We start from the raw sequence: 22,221 nt of genomic DNA on the forward strand, positions 1-22,221 counted from the left end.
CAAGTTAGATTTATATATATTTTTTTACTTTTGAAATCACTGCTATATACTGAATACAATATTATATATAATAATTGATACAGAATTGACTCTAATAATACATACAAAATCTAGAATTAATTAAAATATCATATTTGAGCATGCTTTACAACTGGACAATACTTGCATAAATCGGAGGCTAGCAAGTGGTTGGTAAAAGTTGTACAAGGAATATACAGAAAGACTCAAAAATATGAGAATTAAAGCTGACACTAAATATGCTGTTAACTCTGTGTTAGCCTCATTGGGTAGTTTGTCACCCCAATTTTGCTTAAGTGCTCATAATTCATAGTTGGCAACTTATTTCTTTTCCTCCCTCTCAGTACTCTCCTGACTCGGTGAGGGTATAGCACATGTGATGTGGCGCAGTTGTATCTCAGTAATCCTTGAAGGTAGATGTCATTTTGTCCTTCTGAGGTGCCCAGTCACCCCAGATGACTAACATAGGTATGATTTTATGATTTTATATATTTTTATATTTTTCCAGTAGGAATGAAAATTTATAGATATAAGCGCATATTATGTATCATTAGGCTACTCTGTAATATTTAATAAGGAATTAATATTTTGGTATTTTTTTATCATAAGTTTTAATGGGATTATTATCTTATTTACAATTTATTAATCCTTTAGTCTTGTAACTATGAGCTTAGCTAATGTAATATCCTTAGTTTTATAAATTATTTTATTGTATTATTTTATATTGATATCAACAAGATACAAGTGATTCAAACTGTTCAACAGGGACTGTAGATATATCCTGAACCAGCTGGATAACTATATTTTACAAAATAATAACATTATAAACATTTTTGTATTGGGGTGTATAAACACCCCATGGGACTAACCATGTTTGGAACACCCAGGTGATTAATGCAGAAAAGTGGGAGTGCATTATGGTTCTCTATGGTTGTCTGGAAGAGATGCTTTATGCTGATGATTTAGTATTTGCTTGCAAAAACAATTTATAGATTAGCAACTTGGATTAAGAGTTACACAGCAAGATGTTTGTTCACATTACATTAAAATCACTGCACCTTGATACCGGACAACAGCTAGTAATCTTGCTAAAAATATTTGATATTAAGAATTATTGGTTAGAGAAATAAAATTGGTCACTGAAATATAAAAATTATTTTTAGCTAAAATGTTTACAAAAATTAGCTTAGCTAAATATAAACAAAATATGGTAGATTGACCGTGATCAGTTGTCGGACATGACAATTAGGCACACGCTAATGAGATGTGTTGCTGGACCACTTATGTCATCGGAACTCACGAATGAAACATGTCCTTTTGCGGATTATGTACCGGAACTGATGGGTCAAGAGTTGAAGGTCAAGGAGTTGTTGACAAACTGTGCAGACGTGCATTGGTACAAACTCTGAAACCCTGGAAGCAAGGCTAGATGAAAACAAGTTTGTAGACATGTAAGGCAGGCTTCTGGAAACCCCGAGACAAATCTGAAATAAATTTATATGTATAAAATATAAATTGTTATCCTGTGGGTCAGAATCAGCATGTAAAGAAAAGTTTGATCCATTGTGTTCGTATGATGAACATTGAACAGCACCCAGCGGTTGAAGACAGATGACCTCTGGACAGAACAGTATGAAACTTCTTCCATATTTACCCCCAGCTATGTAATATAAACACTTTTGATAACTCGTTATCTAACACCATTAGGAAAATAGAAGAGAGGTAATTCCAAAACTAAATATGTGGAAAGGAGCTATTAAAGTAGAATTTTTTCCTGCTTCTATAGCGAAGGGGTGAGATTTTGCTAGTCATTTAAATTTATGTAAATGTTCTCTTTATTTCAGCTAATGATATATTGCTGTCCGATGTGCTGGTGGAACAAATTGAAAAAGACCTGAAAGATGGAGAAAGTTTTTCCTGAAATCCAACCAACTTCTTCAGTCTCAATAAAAGTTTTGCGTGGAAACACCGACCCAATTTTAGGTTGTGTTCATTGTAAATTAATTGTAACCAGATACTCATTAAATGAACAAGAAAAATAAACCTTTATGTATAAAAAAAAGATAAGTAAAATTTAATCAAGGACATGATCGAAGGCAAACCATAATCATTTAAAATCATACATTTTTATTCATTCCTCATTTTAGAGGAACATTCATTCATTACCTCTTGCCATTTTTGTTGCATTTAATTCCAACTGACTGATCAAACATTAAGTGTAATACTTGCCACATCTAGCTACAATGAAACAACTGTTTGTGGATCACACACATACACACACACATATATATAGCAAACCACTACTGGGAACTAAAGAGACAATTGCTGATAATGAAAAATAATACAACAGGCTAGCATATGTAGAAACTTAGATGACCTGTGTAGACTGTTTGAATGAGAAATTAGCTATCCTAAACTTTAAAGAACTTCAAAATTTATTGAACTGCAGAAGTGAAATAACAAACGTATGTATACACAAAATAAACTTTACCCTAAGAGAACAATGCGTGCACACACACACACACACACACACACACACAGAAAAAGAGCATAAAGAAAAACAATAAGTTATATTCATAATTATAAGAATTAATAATACACTAGTATAAAATCAAATGTAAGTGAAAAACATTAAGATTAAAACTAGGTCAGTTCCCAGCACAAAGAAAAGTGAAACTGGATCCAAACAAAAAAAAGAACGAAGAAACGGGTGAATTAGAGGTCACATTACCCTTTCTTGATAAACACATGCCCATTGGCTATGATAAATGGCTGTTTGAATAACAAAGAATTTGATTGGCTAACTAGCAAACCCAGTTCCATGGGAATATATAAAAACATGTAGCAACACAGACTCCATGCAATAGCCTAACGAAGCCTCATGGGAATGAAATGCGTAAAATTCTGTGTGGCTTAGTTGCCATATATATTTTCAAAAATTACTATATAGCTCTACTTATGTATTGAGTATTGTCAAAGTAAATACTAAGAATAAATACATAAAATTTTATGTAGATACATAAAATGTGTGTTTCCTTGATTAAAGAAAAAGTCTACTTGGTGACGGTTTCCGGTTTTGAAAAGAAATTGGCAAGCAGCATTTATTATAAAAAAAGTCCCTCATAAATTTATAATGCTTAGGTCTAGGTATAATTTTTAATTTCATAGTTTGTAAACATGTAAACATAGTTTGTAAACATGGAACCCTACATCAGTGATGATTAAGTTAGCTAGTGTGAATAGTGACAATGGTCACATTCGTACATGTCAGGATAGCCTTAATCTGCAAACAGAATTGTATGGGTGATGTGTAGTTAGAGCAAGGTTAAGAAGTCAAACAATGTAGACAAAACAGGAGTCAAATAATGACATGATGTCACGTTTTTGAGCAAGAGAAACAAAGGTTTTCAGTTTAGTCTTTCTCTGGAAGCTGTGCGGATGAGACACACCGCCAATATTGTAGAACAGTCCAAGTTGAGTTTTACCTCGAGTGTCTGTCCGTCAGCATCATTTCTTAAATTAAGAAGTTAAATAGTAAATAATTTTAGTTATGTAGTTTCTTTCTCCTCAATCCATTCTCTCCAATAAAACCTTGAAGAAACTTGTCGAATGTCTCCCTTGTATCTTTCCTGCCTGAGAAGCTTTATTCATCTAAGTCAAACAAATGAGGTAATCGGCAACCACAAGAAGATTGCGGTTAAGATGAAAAGAAGGAAAGATGAAGAGAATAAAAAGACCAGCATATATAAACATGCACATATACGCATAAAGACTTATTTTATTTGCATTTATTGATAGCTCATTGATGAAAACCTAACAAACATTTTGTTAAGAGTTAAGTCTGAGGTACCAGGTCATAAAAACACATGCAATTGCCTAAAAATGTGGAACCATCCCACCATCAACAAAAGTTGGATTTGATTATGCATGATCAAAGAATAAACATTTCCAATTATAAAAAAAAAGACTGTTTGATTTTCTTATGTGTTAATAATTAAAAAAATGGTGAAAACAAATTACTACTTACATCCCCCTCCAAAACAATAAAAACAATCTACTTAAAGTATGAGTAACTGTTTTGTAATAAACTTGTCAATTTCTAATTTCAAAACATGGAACTTTCACTTGAACCGTTTTTTTTTATACAATTTTTTTTCTTCCAAACTCTGTTAAGTAAATTTTTATTGAATTCTTTTTGTGTAAACTTTATTTAAAAAAAAAAATTTTTTTGATGTATATTTGTATATAAATTTATTAAAAATATTGAATGCATAAAAGTCCTTTTTTTTTCTTTTTTTTTTTTTTTCGTTGCATATTGAATGTGGTCATTTGACCTTTAAGTCTGTTTTCTACATTGTTGGTGTATGTTGTTACTTTTATGTTTATAATTATGAAAAGAGACCCTAATTCTGAAAGTTGGTTATCTATATTATATCTCTGTCTGTCTGTCTGTTTACTCCATTTTTTTCTCAAAAGCTACTCAGCTGATCTGACTGAAATTTTGTATGGACCTTTGTTGTGATAAGGTGCAGCAAAGTAAGCGTTATGGTATCCGTTCAATGTACAGTTTAGTCACCACAGTACCACATTTACTCTAGAAGTTTTGTATGAAACTATTAAGCTAATTTTGTATGAATCTGTTACAATAAGATACAACAAACTATGTATTATGGTAGCCATTCGATGCACAATTAGGAATTAATAGGGATTGGTATTTAATGCTAAATTGAGCACAAATTTAACCATGTTTGATCATCAATTTGGCGTAAAGCACTCATTCTAAGTTAATGGGCTATAACTTTTGCCTGTTTTTAATTGCGAAAATTTCTAGCTTATTTCTATTTATGTAAAGTTAGGTATGTCTATATATTAGGATTAATTTATCAATGAACTTACTGATAATTTGAAATTAGTGGAATACAGCTGGCAGATATGAGTGTGTAATGTAATTTAGTTTTAGTTTATGCCGGGGGTGGGGGAGAAAAGAGGGGCTAGAAGTCCCTTTGTAAAAATCTAAATATCTCTGATTTTTTTTTTTTTTTTTTTTTTTTTTTTAATTTTAACATGTATTAGACATCACTTTATAAATATTCTTCAAATTTCTATATCAATATTGCAAAGGGTTTTTAGGGGCATAATTTGAACAGCACCTTCCATTTGAAAATTAGAATATTTGAGATTTGAATTAAATTTAATGCATAATGATTAGTAGAGCTATGACAATAGCATATTCTTTTTATTGTTTTTACTCTTGAGTATATATCCGACACGGTTAGACACATCACTCTACATAAAAACATATAAGATATCAATGGATATATACCTGAGAATCAAAACCAGGAAAAGAGTATGCTGTTGTCACAGTCCTAGTGATTAAGTATCAGACTCTTAAGCTTATGCTTAGAATTTTAGGTATTTTTAGAATCAAATTCATGTAATGAATTTTTATCAAAATTGGACTAAAAATTCTAGGGATAAGTTTTAGTAGCAGTATACGCTGATTTTTAAGCTTCATAAGGGGACCTAAAAGTGGTGCTTGACTATTTTGTTCAGGGAATTAATTTTATCTGTTCTGGAGCAGATATTCTTCTAGTATTTATATAAAAGGTATGCAATTACTACATGATAAAATGAGGCTTGCAACCTTTAAAAATAGTGTTCAACACGAAAATGAAACTGAAGTTATACAGTGATAATAAGATATCAAATTTTACTTATAGTTTGAGATTAACACAATCTTCAAGCCATCAAATTCGAATGAGATATTTTCTTTAACCAAATTGCAATTAGGGACATTGTATCATTTTCTTTACTCCATCAAACCAAAATTTAATTTATCAAAACTGAACTCTAACTTCAAGATATGGAGTACTTCTTCTGAAACCCTTTATAAGAAACTGGATTAATTATGTAGAGTATTACCTTCTCTGATAATAGATTGCTTGCTAAAAATCTAATAAGAATACGTGATTTTTTTTTTTTTTGTTTTTGATTTTTTTTATTTTTTTTATAGATATATCCTCATCTGATACTATCATGTTCCAGGAAATTACTTGGGGTTGTATACTGGGTCACTCAGTACAAAATATAGTTTGATTCCACAAGGATCATATGTTCTTTCTAGCTGCTCCATCAACCACTTCACATGTGGAAGATCCACAGAACTTAGGTTTTTATGCAACTATGTCAGAAATAAATTATGTATTTTTGTAAAATACATAATTTATTCATTAAAATCCATTTCTATTTCTCTCTAAGACCTTTAGTTGTCATGTGCATTCAGAGTGACATCAACCTGCAAAACTGAAACAAATTATTCACTACAATAGTCACCTAAGAGGATGCTGACAAGTTTTGACTTTTGGCTTGTCATACTCTCTTGTATCTGGGTAACCCCAGTATGTTCTGAAGGCAAATGGGGTTGTTGACAACCTCTTTTTCTCAGTTATATATTTATAGTCAGTGCCCCTTTCATTAATGATTTTATGCAATGAAAAGAATTACTGATTATGCTTCGTTCAAAAATAAATAACCAATAATATCTAACATAATATTAGGCCTGAGTTAGTTATGCTGACTTCCTCCAAAGCAGGAAGTTTGCGGCAATATGAAATTCACCACCGGTGCCCAGCTGCATGTATCTCCAAGTCATGGGAAGATGTGATACAGTGCCTAGTATTCCTAAATGGTCACCCATCTGGTACTAACCAGGCTCTACACTTTGGTGATCTAAAAAGAACCAGTGTTTCAACACAATTATTCTATACGCCTGGTCCGAGATTGTGCATGAAGGTTGCCACACTTCTAGATATAAATTGAGTGTTTTTTTTTGTTTTTTTTTACATGGTGGTCACCACTTATCAAGGCCCGGAAGCCACTCAGGGATAAGGGTTATTGCAAGTACAGTACGTTAGTGTGGAGATTTGATGAAGTGTTTACTTAAGGGGGCGGTTCATTAGGAATTTGTTAACGTTGGACTTGAAGACATCCAGGTTGTAGTCAGGTGGGAAGCAGGCAGACGGAACAGAGTTCCACAGGCGTGCAGTTCTAAGAAAGAAGCTTTGTTCATGGAATCCACGTTTTGATTTAGGCACAGATAAAGAGTGGGGGAAATTTTTCACAGTGGATTCAGCTAGACGGGTGTTTTTTGTGAAAGATTGGCGAGGGGGGACCAGAGATTGGAGTTCAGATTGGGTTAGGACGATTTGCATATTTCTGAAATTATTTCTACAAAATTTCATGTTCATAATGTTCTGATAATGTAAGTGTAGTCACAGTGTGCACAAATTTATTTTGTCTCTTTTTCATATTCATACAGATTTTGAAAATATTTGTTACCAAATATTCGAGTCTAAGAATTCTGATATTAATCATTTCCTTATCTGACTGGAAAAGAGTTTAAACACAAGCACATCTCAGCATCAGTTATCTACAAAATGGTCAGTTTAACATAGATAAGTCTTTTACATAAAAAATCAATACTAGATAAACGTTACTAAACAACATAAATGATCTTAAATAGTGGAGCAGATTGCTGAAACAATCTTTCACTTGGTGCTTGTATCACTAAGTGAAAGATTCTTATGGAATATTGAGATATAAAGGAAATAGTTGGGAAATTGGTTAAAAACAAATTATTTTTGTTTACCTACTTATTTTGCATTAAAAAAAAAATTAAACATGTTAAGTATCTGTAAATATTGGTTGGGAGTAAAGAAATCAGTTGTAGCCATCTTGTTTGTTCAGGAAATCAGGTAATAGACCAGAAATGTGGACCGAATACTACTTTTTTGAAATCGCTTGAGACAAAGTATAACGCCACTTGATACAAGGAGCAAGTAAGAACGGAAGCTGATTATGGCAAAGACAGGTGATGCCTATTGACCTTAGTCTTGAAAAGACCAAGGCTGTACATAGAACAAAAAGAGTAAGCAAGAATAGAGTTCCACAATCTTGCAGTGCTTGGAAATAAACTACTGAAATATGAAGCTGTATTACAATGAGGTGTTAAAACAACGAATTGATGGAGACTTCTAGTTTGACTAGAGTCAAACAAGCTGGAACAAATTTAATTCAAGCCATTAAATGTGGAAACTTTTTTTCGTCATGCAAAATAGTCCTGAATAAATAGTTAAATTAAAGTTGGGTTTCTTTCCTAATTTCCCAACTGTATTTCCTTTAAATTAATGTACGGCACAAATAGTAATACTTACCAGAAAAGGTTGCTTCTGAATGTATTTGCAGTTTTAATATAAACACCAGCATTTAAAGATTCTATTGGGTTGAAATTTGTCTAAGAATGGTGGTGTTTCGTTGTGGACCAATTCCAATTAGTCTTTGATAAAGGCTACATCTATAAAAGATTGATGGTGTGAATCATGTTTCTCCTACCTTGCTGAGATGGAATACTGGAGAGTAGAAGACTCATCTACTTCGTTATTCTCGATCTGAGATTAGGAAGAACCTGCATGATGTAATGCTTTTATTTCATCAGTTTTAAAGATAATGAATTGTTGATTTTAGCATTATAAATCTATATTGAATAAGTATTTTTAGACTGACAGAAGTTTACAGAAAAATAGTTAGAGCTACTACTGTGGAAAAGGGCAAAGATTATTAGGTATGTGTGACCAGTCCAACACATACCAGAATGTAAAACGGACGTTAAACGGAACATGATGATGATATTTTGTAACTTTTAGAATAGAAATACGGATTTGTAAAATAGAAGAACTAAATTGAACTTAAATTTACCACCTTCCTATATGTCTTATATGAATTTACTTTCTTTATTAGAGATCATATATCTGTAACATAAACATCACATCTTGTTGAAAATAAAGAGGGAAAAAAAGAGATATTTCTGGTGGGATAATACCTTCACTAGAAAACTCTTTCCCCTTTTTTATAAGATTATTTTCATATTTTGGTTTGTCATTATCATATTTAGTTTGACGTCTGTTTTCCATGCTGGCATGTTTTGGGTATATTTTAGAAATTGACTTGTAAATTATCTCTGGCCAGGTATTTATGTATCCTTCTTTCTCTAAAGTTTATTCTCATCACTTCCTCCCATGTTTTCCTTGCCCTTCCCCCAGTGAACTGAACATGCTTCCTCAACTGTTCTACAGCTATTAACCCAAGAACTCTCATCTTTCAATGTGGTCATACCATCAAAGTCTCTTGTCCTGCACACAGCTCCCTATACTGTTCAGATTTAATCTTCTTTAGTAATCAGATTTTAGCCTGTCTTTAAGACTAATATTACACATCCATCATATTCTCATTATTTCTCTCCATGCAATGCATATCCTCAATCCTTATTGGCCAGATTTCATTTCCATAATCATCACACTGCATACACATGACTGATAAACTCTTCTGTTTGTTGACAGTGGTAACACTTTGTTGGTTAGTCATGGCAGAATTTCCCTGAACTAATTCTATCTACTCCTAATTTTTGCTATCACGCTAGCACCTGCTTTTCCCTGTGTTCTAATAGTCTCACCAAGGAAACCAAATTTCTAAGCTACCTCAATAAAGTTCAAACTCGGCTTCGAAACCTAGTAAGTGATGCCCCTTTCTCTTCCCTGCAACCTCTTTCCCACAGAAAAGACGTTATGGGCCTGTCTCTGCTTTATCGCTATTTTCATGGCAAGTGCTCGTATGAACTCCAATCGATTGTCCCCCTTGCCAAACTTTTACAAAAAACACTCAACTAGCTACAACCACTATATATGATTTTCCACACTCTATCTGTGCCTAAATGTAAATGCAGATTCCATGAACAAAGCTTCTTTACCAGAAATGCCCGCCTTTGAAACACTGTTTCGCTGGCATGCTTCCTGGGTGAATACAACATGGTAGCCTTCAAATCTAATGTAAATAAGTTCCTGTTAAGTCGTCCTCATAAATCAAATTCTACTTAATTTACACCATAAATGATTACTATACCACCACCTTACATTCCTTAACCCTTATCCTCAAGTGGCCTTCGGGCCTTGACTCATCTCCCTTCATAATGACCCCGCTAATTAAGTCCCTGATAGTAGCCCCTGCTTCAAAGTGGCACTGTGCCTTGTTTGGGGTGAAAATTGAATAAAAAAAAGAAAAAAAAAAAAGAAGTGATTTCTCACAAGTAAAAAAAAAAATAGATAAATAACTTTGCTATCAACAGATATTTTCTCTGCACCAGAGTTCTTATCCATCTCCACTGTATTACACTTCTTGCGCATAAATCGGTTATCCTTTCTCAACCTTCCAGTAATTCCACTGCACTTCTTATGTATGCAATGCAATTGTTACAAGATGTGAAGCTTCTAAGCTTCGGCCTTTGTCCCATCGACAAAATGTTGCATCTCTCTGCCTGTTCTATAAGTACTTTAACGATGAATGCTCTGACGAACTGCAAGCACTTGTACCCCCTCGACATAAATACCCCCGACAAGCAGCTAAACCCTACCTCTTCACAGTGGAGATCTCTAGATGTAAAAGAGCCTTTTACTCCTCTAGTTTCTTCCCCAGAAGTGCTAGACTTTGTAATTTCCTTCCGGGTCCCTGCTTCCCCAACTGTACTGACATGCAGAAGTTCAATTGTAACATGAACAGAGATCTTGCTGCCCAACTCCCTACATAGTACCCCTGTAGCTTATGTCCCTGATAGTAGCCCCCTACATCAAAGTGGCATCGTGCCTTGTTTGGGGTGAAAATGTAATAAAAAAAAAAAAGATGTGAAGTGCATTCGACTCACTTTCCATAAAACTGAACCGAGGAACTTTTCTCTTTCTGAGGTATTTCCCACATTACAATCAGCGATCGTCACTTTGGTTTTAGCAACATTCACGCTCAGATCTTTACTTTCCATATAATTTCTCAATGTTATCTACTTACTTTGCCGTTATTATTTTAGAAGTGTAACAAGACAATTGCAGTTACCTCTTCTGCTATCACCTACATATTCTGTTTTTATTTAAGTACTAGCCTGGTCCCTGGCGTTTCCCAAGTGTTTGGAGGTGTGTGTTGTTGAGAAAAAAAAAAAAAGTGGTAGTAGGCAGGCAGGCTCGAACCCAAACAGCGAAGGAGGAAAAGAATGTGAAAAAAAAAAAGTGGTAGTAGGCAGCAGGCAGGCTTGAACCCTTGACGCCAAGGCGGAAAAGAAAGTGAAAGAAAACCTGACATCTTACCCCTACTCCATGACGCTACCGGAAGTTCGGAACATTGAAATTAGTAAAGTCATTCCAACTGATACGATAACTTGTAAAAATGGTGCCGCAAAAAAAAAAAACGACCCTCCCCGTAGAAAACTGCCTAATTGAGGGTGAAGGAATTAATGTTTTTAGCCAATTTTTCGATAGTTGTCATCTGAAGGGTCGAGCTTCAAAACGATACTGATCTCGTGGAAATCTGTCGCCTCTATCAAAGGTTTTAGGCATACATACATACATTTAAACAGACAGGTGAGGGTTATATTATAGATAACTTGCATTTCAAAAACTATTTGCATTAATATTTAATTCTTTTACTTTGTCATTTTTTGTAAGTTTTGGATATTTTACTAATTTTGCCATCACAATTACATAGATACCATTGGTTTTAATTGAAATTCAAAATTTCAATTTTCGTTCTTTTCAAAGAAAAATCGAATATTCTATTTAATTAAACACTTGTATTTCTAATAAGATATATAATTTCTTGAATAAATGCTGAAAATCTCATTAAAATTGGATTATCCTATTATTTTTTTGTGATTAGAAATGCTAAAATTAATTTGTAATTCTAAGTTATCTTCCCTGTTGGAACTCATCAATAAGGGAAACCATATGTATGGAATAAAGGGCATTCGAAATAAAGATAGCTGTTTAACAACATTTGAATGTCATTACATTTTAATAAGATGATGGCAGTGATATCATAGACATAATGTCTGATAAATACAGGGTGTAACGAGAACATTCTAACCCTCGAAAAGACATCATAATTCCATTTCTGTTTGATGAAAACCGGTTTTCTTTTTTTTTTCCCTGATCGTCTACTAGTTGGTCAGTTGTCCACAAATCCTAAGAGTAATAGGAGCCTTCTATCATGTCTGAAAGTGACTCAATGTTAAACGAGCAAGATTAGAGATGCGCCACTGTACAATTCATGCTCTCTACCGATCCAAATTATGACAACAGGACCATAGCTATTACCCTCAAAATACATTGCTGGATTGCCACGAATAATATAGATGTGCCTAGGGTTATGAAAACAAAGTTTTCGGCCATAGTTATGGTCTTTGGTGTGGTTTTAAGTGAAGGCTACATCATACCACAACATGTTCAAAATCGGCTTGAAAGTCAACACCAAAGTGTACTTTTTTTTTTTTTTTACACAGTGGTCACCACTTATCAAGGCCCGGAAGCCACTCAGGGATAAGGGTTATTGCAAGTACAGTACGTTAGTGTGGAGAGTTGATGAAGTGTTTACTTAAGGGGGCGGTTCATTAGGAATTTGTTAACGTTGGACTTGAAGACATCCAGGTTGTAGTCAGGTGGGAAGCAGGCAGACGGAACAGAGTTCCACAGGCGTACAGTTCTAAGAAAGAAGCTTTGTTCATGAAATCCACGTTTTGATTTAGGCACAGATAAAGAGTGGGGGAAATTTTTTACAGTGGAATCAGCTAGACGGGTGTTTTTCGTGAAAGATTGGCGAGGGGGGACCAGAGATTGGAATTCAGACGAGCACCTGCCATGGAAATAACGATAAAACAAGGATAGGCTCACAACGTCTCTTCTGTGGGAGAGAGGTTGCAGGGTAGAGAAAAGGGCATCCCCCACCAAGCCACGAAGTCTATTTTGTACTCTGTCAAGGCAGGATAAGCGTGGTGATTTCCTGGTGAAATCAGGTGACCACCGGCAGACCCTGGGTGTGGTAGACCTAGGCTTGAGAATGAGATTCTAATCATATGGGATCAGATCATTCTTCCAGTATCCATGCAGATATATTATGACCATCAAGGAACCAAGTAATGTACGCTTTGAACCAAAAGTTGTATGTTCTGGAACATCAACAAAGATATTGAGAAAATAATTAAGACATGTGATATTTGTCAGGAATTGCAGAAAATGCAGAATAAGAGTCTAATGCTATATGAGATTCCATACAAGTACAAGGTGCTATTTAACCCATAGCTGAAGGGATAATATATGGGTTCATACCTTTAGTAAATTAGGATACTAGTAAAAATGATGCCGGGGCCTTGACCAAAATCAAACCCGGTATATATCGCCCATAATCTATAACTACTACATCATGCAAATTACAAAAACAAAAAAATAACAAAAAAACTTTCAAAATCAGAACAGAACCTAATTAAGATAGCAGATCATAGACAATAAAAGGCTTGATACGTTATCGATTCAAACTATAATAATAATAATAGATGTTAATGAAATGTATTAACCTATAATTGATCTAACTATATGTTGATTTTGGATTACCATTCAAAATATCCTTTTGTCTCCAGCCAAGGAGTGATATTCGTATGTATCACAAAACAGAGAACCACAGGAAGTCTCAGAGAGAGAGAGAGAGAGAGAGAGAGAGAGAGAGAGAGAGAGTAATCAGTTACAATAGTTCTCACTTCAGCTCAGTGATATTCAAACATTTCGTGAAGGAATAGGTATTTGATCATTGTATCTCATCTCCATGTTTTCCGCAAACATGGCTTAGTGGGGGATGCCCTTTTCTCTACCTTGCAACCTCTCTCCCACAGAAAAGACGTTGCGAGCCTATCCTTGTTTTATCGTTATTTCCATGGCAGGTGCTCGTCTGAACTCCAATCTCTGGTCCCTCCTCGCCAATCTTTCACGAAAAACACCCGTCTAGCTGAATCCACTATGAAAAATTTCCCCCACTCTTTATCTGTGCCTAAATCAAAACGCGGATTCCATGAACAAAGCTTTTTTCTTAAAACTGCATGCCTGTAGAACTCTGTTCCGTCTGCCTGCTTCCCACCGGACCACAACTTGGATGTGTTCAAGTCCAACGTTAACAAATTCCTAATGAACCGCCCCCTTAAGTAAACACTTCATCAACTCTCCACACTAACGTAATATACTTGCAATAACCCTTTTCCCTGAGTGGCTTCCGGGCCTTGATAAGTGGTGATCACTGTGCAAAAAAAAAAAAAAAGCAAATAGCCTCACAGAGCAGTGTGTACGATCAATGAAATCTGACCTTACAAAGGCTCCAGTGAGTAACCTTGAATAAACATGATATTGCTATGCATACAATCCATTCCAATTGACTATGCAATCCCATCATCAGGGGAATTTCTGTACAATAGGAAACTTTAACACACCTGTATGTGAACAGGAAAAACAAACATCAGCTTCACTCAACACACAAAAGATTTCCCTAAGCTGCAAATGCGATATCAAGTTAGGATACTCAATAGAAATGCAACTAATGAACTCCTGCAGTCATCCTGCAAATTTGCCATATTTACTACAATATTTGGATAATTTTTCTGTAGAAATCCATCATAAGTCTTCTCTCAGAACATCTGAGAGAAGACTTATGCAAAACTTAAATAACTTGAAAGTCATACCTACTTGAGAGTCCTCATCCTATTTCAAGGGCGGAGAACATTACTCTCATAGTGTTCCTTATCTTTTGGCTGACAATCATCCCATCAATCATTAACCCTTATCTTCGAGTGGCTCTTAGTCTTAATAACTGATAAAAAAAAAAATCTCATTACTGGAAAGCAGAAACGTAGAACCATCCATCAATAAACTTGTAGTCTGCAGTACCAAGCAATTCTACATGAAGTGCATGATACCAGCACATGCACTGACAATCCAATGAACCGGATCACCGGATCTGGAAATATAATTAGGCTACTCTTCAAATTCACAAAATGTAACCTATGAAACTGGTATGTATAAAAACAGCCTCCATTCAGTCTCGAAAGACAAAGGATACCCCTTGTAAGGGCAGCTGCGTGTATAATTATGTGGCAAGGGTTGCGCAATTTCCAACGATACCTCTCCTGAATCGGCACTGTTTGAGTCCAGTGAGAAGTCCAGGATGACTGGAAACAATGCTGAGATAAGCGGAGAGCACATACAACACCTGGAAGTTACAAATGGTCACCCATCTGGTACTGGCCAGACTCATAGTTGCTTAACTTCAGTGATCTGATGGGAACCGGTGTATCAAACGTGATTATGCCGTATATATAGTCTTACTATAATTGGCTTTGTTTTTAAATTATTTTTTCTTTTCGTGGAAATCGCTTGAAACAAGGCATAAAGCAATTTGATGCAAGGAACTAACAAGAACGAAAGATGAGTGTCGCAAAGATAGATGTCTATTGACTTTAGTCTTGAAAAGATCAAGGCTGTAGGTAGAAGGAAAGCAGTGAGACTAGCAACATCACATCTGTGAGGCAGAGGTTGTAGTGAAGAAGAAAGGGTGGGAGCCAATCAATTCACAGATACGTTTTCTGCAATTTATCAAAAACCTTCAAATGGGATAGAGATTCACCAATCTCAAATACGACAACAATACTCCATACATGGTTTGATAGTAGATTTGTAGAGATAAAGAATGGCCTCAGGTGTGAGAAAGTGTTTCATTTAGAGAGAACCAATCTTATGAGAAGCAGAAAGAGCAAGGGATTTAATATATGAACTCCAAGAATGATTTAATGAGAAAGAAAGGCCAAGAAGTTCTAGAGTCGATTTCTTATTGAGAGCAGAGCTGTCCATAAGAATCTCAGAAAGCAAAGAGACACGCCTACAACTGAAAGACAATAGCTGAGTCTTAACAGGATTAAAGCAAATAAGCCATTTCTTACACCAATCCATAACAAAACTCAGATCAACTTCTTCATTAAGTTTTTACAGAAAGGGATGTGATTCTATAGCCTAAGTTATCTCTCCTTATTATAACTCACCAAATATATAGGAAACCATATATATCTTGGATATAAGGATTTTGAAATAAACATGGCCATTTGACCACATGAATGTCATTATGTCTTTGTGTATTTATCTTTTTTACACAAAACATAGCAGGTTCAGTTACAAAGAATACTATCATAGATTGAATAGAGAATGGGTCTCTATGTTAATACTTAGAAATAAGATAAAACAAGTCAACATTGCAAATCACATAATTTGATGTTAAAAGAATTTCAATGGACAGGTAAACCATGCATAAACATAGAACAGCGTTTGTTAAGAGAAAATGCAATGTATACCATATAAAAATATATTTTTTATCTGTTTAGCAGTTAACAGAATCTTTTAATTGTGCATTTCTGTCGGCAGTATACATACATATATGTGAATTCAGGATGATTTCAGTCAACTGTAAACAGTAAAATATTTTTAAAAAATAGTTTAAAAAATATTTTTCACTGTGAATCTTAGTATCAAAAACAATTGATAATCATCATAGATGATAAAATATTGAATTATTGAAAACAATCATGAATGCATAAATAACATAAAAAAATGCTCCCCTTTTAAAAGTCTTTAATCTTGATATTATTTGGATTTTTCAGACTACTGTTCTCATATTGAGCCTCATTTTCGTGTTTTAGTCAATGTAACCTCCGACCTTGTTCAGGTGTATCTTATCGAACTTGGAAATGTTTCTCCTGAACTCGAGAATGTGGACTGAGAATCAAACCTTCAAACATTCAAGAAAATATTAGTTTCACAATTGATTTTTCCAGGTACTCTAACTACTGTGTCACAGGTGTGCAAGTCATGGCTGATGGAATGAGAATATGCTACTCTTGTAAAATAAATAAAGGATTCCAGTTGAAATTCTGTTCAAATTCCCGAGTTCGATAGAAACATTCCCGAGTTTAACAAGATACACCTGACCAAGGTCAGAGGTTACATCGACTGAAACGTTATGAAAATGACACTCAAGATGAGAACAGTAGTTTGAAAAATCCAAATAATACAAATAACCAATTCTCATCTCAAAAATATCAGAAACGTCTTTAATTTTTTTTTTCTTTTATGAATTTTTTGTATTAAATAAATGTTTAGTTTTCCTCAGATGACTTAATTGAATGAATTTTCTGTCCATTTTAATCCATTTTGAGCAAATGATGATTAGAATTCGGATGATCCTAGCAGAATGAGATCAACAGGTCGAATTCAGTAAGAAATGTTGACGGCAAATTCCATCTGCAAATATTCCTGACATGTCTGCTATCTGCAAAAAGAATGGAAAAGATTTGTATGCAAACGTTCTCATATTATCTTCACATAGGTAAACACCAGTTTTATACAATTTCATAATTGAAATGATACTATAAAAAATAAAAATTATGAACATTACATTAAAAATAAAATGTTAATGACCTCTGGTCATCCTATCCAGATTTTAATTTTCTGACATTTAATAGAAAGTGTTAATCTCTAATGCAATTAAATAATATTTATATATACCAACAAAAATGTTCTGCCTTAGTTATCTCCCCTATTGTAATTCACCAATAAAGGAAACCATATATGGGAATTAGAAATAAACATGGTCGCTTGGCCACACTCGAATCTGATTATGTCTTTATGTATTTATTATTTGTACACAAAACATAACAATATATGCATACTGTTCTAAAAAAAAAAAAAGAAAAGAACTCTTTAACTTTTGCTTATGGTCTCTGGAAGTGAGTAACTTCCCTTGAGTTTTGTTTCTTTTCTTAAATCAACTCCAGTACTCGTAGTAACTCGTCCCTGGGTAGTTCTTAGCAAAAATAAAGCTTCTTTCAAGCATCTTCAGACTTGAGCTTTTTCATTACACATATATTTCAATTCATGAATTAGGATTTCAGGATTCAGCTCTAAACAGTAAAATATAAAAAGGAATAGTTTAAAAAATATTATTTTACTGTGAATTTGAGTATCAAAAACAATTGATAATCATAATAAAACTAATAATAAAACTTGAATTATCGAATACAATCATGAATACAGTAATAGCAAGTGGGAATCTCGAATGGAACTAAATAATACAGGTTGTCTCAAAAGTGGGTTTTTTTTTTTACACAGGCATCACCACATTATCAAGGCCAAGAGGCCACTCAAGGATAAGGGTTACAGAGTGTACAGTAGAAATTGGACAATATAGTAATCATTAGTAATGAAAATTCGGCAAATTTGTAAACTTAAGTGGAACGGCTCATCAAGAACGTGTTTCCGTTGGACTTGACGACAACCATATTGTAGTCAGCCGGAAAGCAGGAAAACGGAAGACAATTCCACAGGCGTGCAGTTCTAAGAAAGAAGCTTTGTTCATGGAATCTACGTTTAGGTTTAGGCACAGATAAAGAGTGGGGGGAATTATTAATAGTGTTTTCAGCTAGACGAGTGTTTCTTGTCAAATTTTGGCGAGGGGGGACCATAGACTGAAGCTCAGTCGAACACTTTCCATGAAAATAACGATACATCAGAGACAACCTGACAACATCTCTTCTGTGAGATAGAAGTTGCAGGGAAGAGAAAAGGACATCTCCTACGAGGCTACAAAGTCTATTTTGAACTCTATCAAGGCAGGACAAGTCCTTTCTAGCAGCTCCTGCCCAGATGTGGCAACAGTATTCCATCCTTGGACGTACCTGGCTCTTATATAGATAGAGAATTGCATCAGCAGTGAGATATCTACTGGATCGATAGAAAGATCCCACCATTTTTCCAGCAGCCTTGGCAACAGATTTGATGTACGTGTTCCATTTAAGATCAGGAGTAATGGTCAAGCCCAGAAGCTTGTCAAAACATGAGGCCTCCTGAAGACGAGAGCCATTCATTTCAATTGATGCCAGATGTGGATCGGAATGTTGATGATGTAAAGAGAGAAGCTTGGTTTTAGATGCATTAAAAGTAACCAGCCACTCCTTTCCCCATTGTACCACATGCTCAATATACTCACACTTTAACTATTATCAGCATTGATAGAACAATTATGGTCATCGATTTGAACATTTGCAAAAAATTTTATTTATTTATTTATTTGCAGACTGTTATCCTCATCTTTATAATTGTTGTTTCACATTTTGGTCAACTATTTCTTTGGCTTAACCGCAATGAGATAGGAATGCTGAGTCTCTTAACTGTATCTTCAGTAATTACTGCCTTCCATGGTTGTTGTTGTCTCACCACGTTTTGGCCAACTAATCCTCTAGCCAGCTTTGGGTAGGATTGAAACCGCGATCTTTAAACAATGATCACCTAGAACTGTAGAGATTCAATGCCTCTATCCACTGCATCACAGACCCCCGAAGGTAGTAGTTTCAATCCTACCCAAAGTTGGCCAGAGGATTAGTTGGCCAAAATGTGGTAAGACCGCAACAACTAAGGATATAGTTAAGAGATTCAGCATTACTATTCAGTCATGGTTAACCACCTGATGAAGGCCAGAGGAAAAGTTGGCCGAAGCATCATGAAACAACAACTATGAAGATGAGGATAACAGTTCGCAAATAAATAAATGAATATGCAAATTACTCATCTCAAAAGATTTCAATAATAAATAAACATGATTCTTCGATTACATTTGTCCTTTGCTTCTGAAGCTATTCCATTTTACTTCATGTTCATGTATAAAGTTTTTATTGTCATTCAAAGTGGGAGTCCATTTTTACATTTATTTTGAGACACCCTGTATTTATATATGCTAACAAAATTATCTTACCCGAGGAAACATTTTTATTAGCCTACAAGGAGAGTGACATGAGAGTGACATGAGAGTGATATGAGAGTGATATGAGAGTGATATGAGAGTGATATGAGAGTGACATGAGAGTGATATGAGAGTGATATGAGAGTGACATGAGAGTGATATGAGAGTGATATGAGAGTGATATGAGAGTGACATGAGAGTGACATGAGAGTGACATGAGAGTGACATGAGAGTGACATGAGAGTGATATGAGAGTGATATGAGAGTGACATGAGAGTGATATGAGAGTGATATGAGAGTGATATGAGAGTGACATGAGAGTGACATGAGAGTGACATGAGAGTGACATGAGAGTGATATGAGAGTGATATGAGAGTGACATGAGAGTGATATGAGAGTGACATGAGAGTGACATGAGAGTGATATGAGAGTGATATGAGAGTGATATGAGAGTGACATGAGAGTGATATGAGAGTGATATGAGAGTGACATGAGAGTGATATGAGAGTGACATGAGAGTGATATGAGAGTGATATGAGAGTGATATGAGAGTGATATGAGAGTGATATGAGAGTGACATGAGAGTGATATGAGAGTGATATGAGAGTGACATGAGAGTGATATGAGAGTGATATGAGAGTGATATGAGAGTGACATGAGAGTGACATGAGAGTGACATGAGAGTGACATGAGAGTGATATGAGAGTGATATGAGAGTGATATGAGAGTGATATGAGAGTGATATGAGAGTGATATGAGAGTGACATGAGAGTGACATGAGAGTGACATGAGAGTGATATGAGAGTGATATGAGAGTGACATGAGAGTGATATGAGAGTGACATGAGAGTGATATGAGAGTGATATGAGAGTGATATGAGAGTGACATGAGAGTGATATGAGAGTGATATGAGAGTGATATGAGAGTGACATGAGAGTGATAGAGTGATATGAGAGTGACATGAGAGTGATATGAGAGTGATATGAGAGTGATATGAGAGTGACATGAGAGTGATATGAGAGTGATATGAGAGTGATATGAGAGTGATATGAGAGTGATATGAGAGTGATATGAGAGTGACATGAGAGTGATATGAGAGTGATATGAGAGTGATATGAGAGTGACATGAGAGTGATATGAGAGTGACATGAGAGTGATATGAGAGTGATATGAGAGTGATGTGAGAGTGATATGAGAGTGATATGAGAGTGATATGAGAGTGATATGAGAGTGACATGAGAGTGATATGAGAGTGATATGAGAGTGATATACTACACTACTCCCCTCCCAAAGGAGTATGTAATGCCTGAGGATCGTCTCATAGCAACAAAACAGATGCTTGCCTCCTCTCAAAAGGAGAAGATAATGCCTGGATAATATCATAATCACAGATATATACAGTACCCACCACACGAAAAGGAGGTGGTAATGCTTCAGAGGATGGTATCATGATTACTGAACATACACTACAACCACTTTTGAAGCAGAAGGTAATGCCTGAAAGGGCAATCTCATAACTACAAAACAAATACTACACTATCCCTCCCAAGGAAGAGGTAATAATTATGGGGGTTGTCTCATGACAATAGAACAGATACTACACTATATCTCATCACAAGGAAGTTGTAATACCAAAGAGGATGATATTATGATGAAAACTATATACTACACTAACAGAGTACCCGGCGTTACCCAGTCGTAAAATATGCGTAAATATATTTTAATTTATGCCAGTTTCAAAGTCAATTCTCAATTGCTTATTATATTGTACCCAATATATAGTACTGATTTCAAAAGTAAAAAAAAGAATACTATAAGTCGACTTATGCCTGCCAAGTTGCAAATTTTTTTCAATTTTGACACCTTAGCAGCTATTTTTACCCATAAAAGAACAGTCAACAAAAATGCAATCATTTGACTCGCCTCACGCTGCTCTATGATCTTGTGTTACAGTTTGAAAAAATGGAGACTTGCGTTACAGTTTGAAAAAATGGAGACAGACAAACACACACATACAGAGTCATAGTTAGTATTATATATTAGATTGCCAACCTTGAAAGGAGGCAAATAGGGAGTGAAAGTTCTTTGTGAAAATTCACATACCTCTGATTTTTTTTATTATTGTTTTATTTTAGTAATAGGTACTAAATATCAGTATTCCTCAAATTTCAGTTTCTCTGGTGTATTTTAAAGGATTTTTAGAGTGCATAATAAGGAGGCAACCTTCTATTTAAAAATTAAAATATTTCAGGTTTGTATAAGTTTGATCCATAGTTATTAGACACTAATCACCCAAAATTTACTGAATTTTAATTCCTTGTTAAAGCTTAAATTTTATTATAAATTTTATTATAAATTTTATTATAATAGACATTTTCAAGAATCAAAATTATAGGATTAATTATGTGTCCTATAGATCGTTTCTGATTCTAGGGTGCTGTAAGTAGGAATTTAAGCTGACATGTTCAGGATGTTTGTCACAGGCAGAAAGTCTCCATTGACACGTGGTATATG

General features: G+C 34.7%; 2 protein-coding genes across 4 annotated transcripts in view; one reads left to right on the forward strand and one right to left on the reverse strand.

The window, feature by feature from the left end:
- The window catches only part of LOC145288019 (stimulator of interferon genes protein-like), a 53,354-nt gene extending 49,056 nt beyond the window's left edge, over positions 1–4,298 (forward strand). Inside the window, exon 6 of the mRNA XM_080136020.1 lies at positions 1,863–4,298. Within this exon, the coding sequence (XP_079992146.1) occupies positions 1,863–1,939 (77 nt within the window). The 3' untranslated portion in view covers positions 1,940–4,298. The remainder of the gene's footprint in view (positions 1–1,862) is intronic.
- An 11,973-nt stretch (positions 4,299–16,271) lies between these two features.
- LOC145288020 (phospholipid-transporting ATPase IF-like) overlaps positions 16,272–22,221 on the reverse strand; it is a 238,769-nt gene continuing 232,819 nt past the window's right edge. Inside the window, exon 30 of one of the 3 annotated variants that reach the window (XM_080136022.1) lies at positions 16,272–17,241. Coding sequence is in view for 1 of the 3 variants with exons in the window: in XM_080136025.1 (XP_079992151.1) it covers positions 17,170–17,241 (72 nt within the window). In the remaining 2 variants the exon portion in view is untranslated. The remainder of the gene's footprint in view (positions 17,242–22,221) is intronic. The other 2 variants (XM_080136025.1, XM_080136024.1) reach the window with 2 other exon arrangements.

Source organism: Euprymna scolopes, chromosome 11 (assembly GCF_053919585.1).
Source record: "Euprymna scolopes isolate OS-2025 chromosome 11, ASM5391958v1, whole genome shotgun sequence".
NCBI lineage: Eukaryota > Metazoa > Mollusca > Cephalopoda > Sepiida > Sepiolidae > Euprymna > Euprymna scolopes.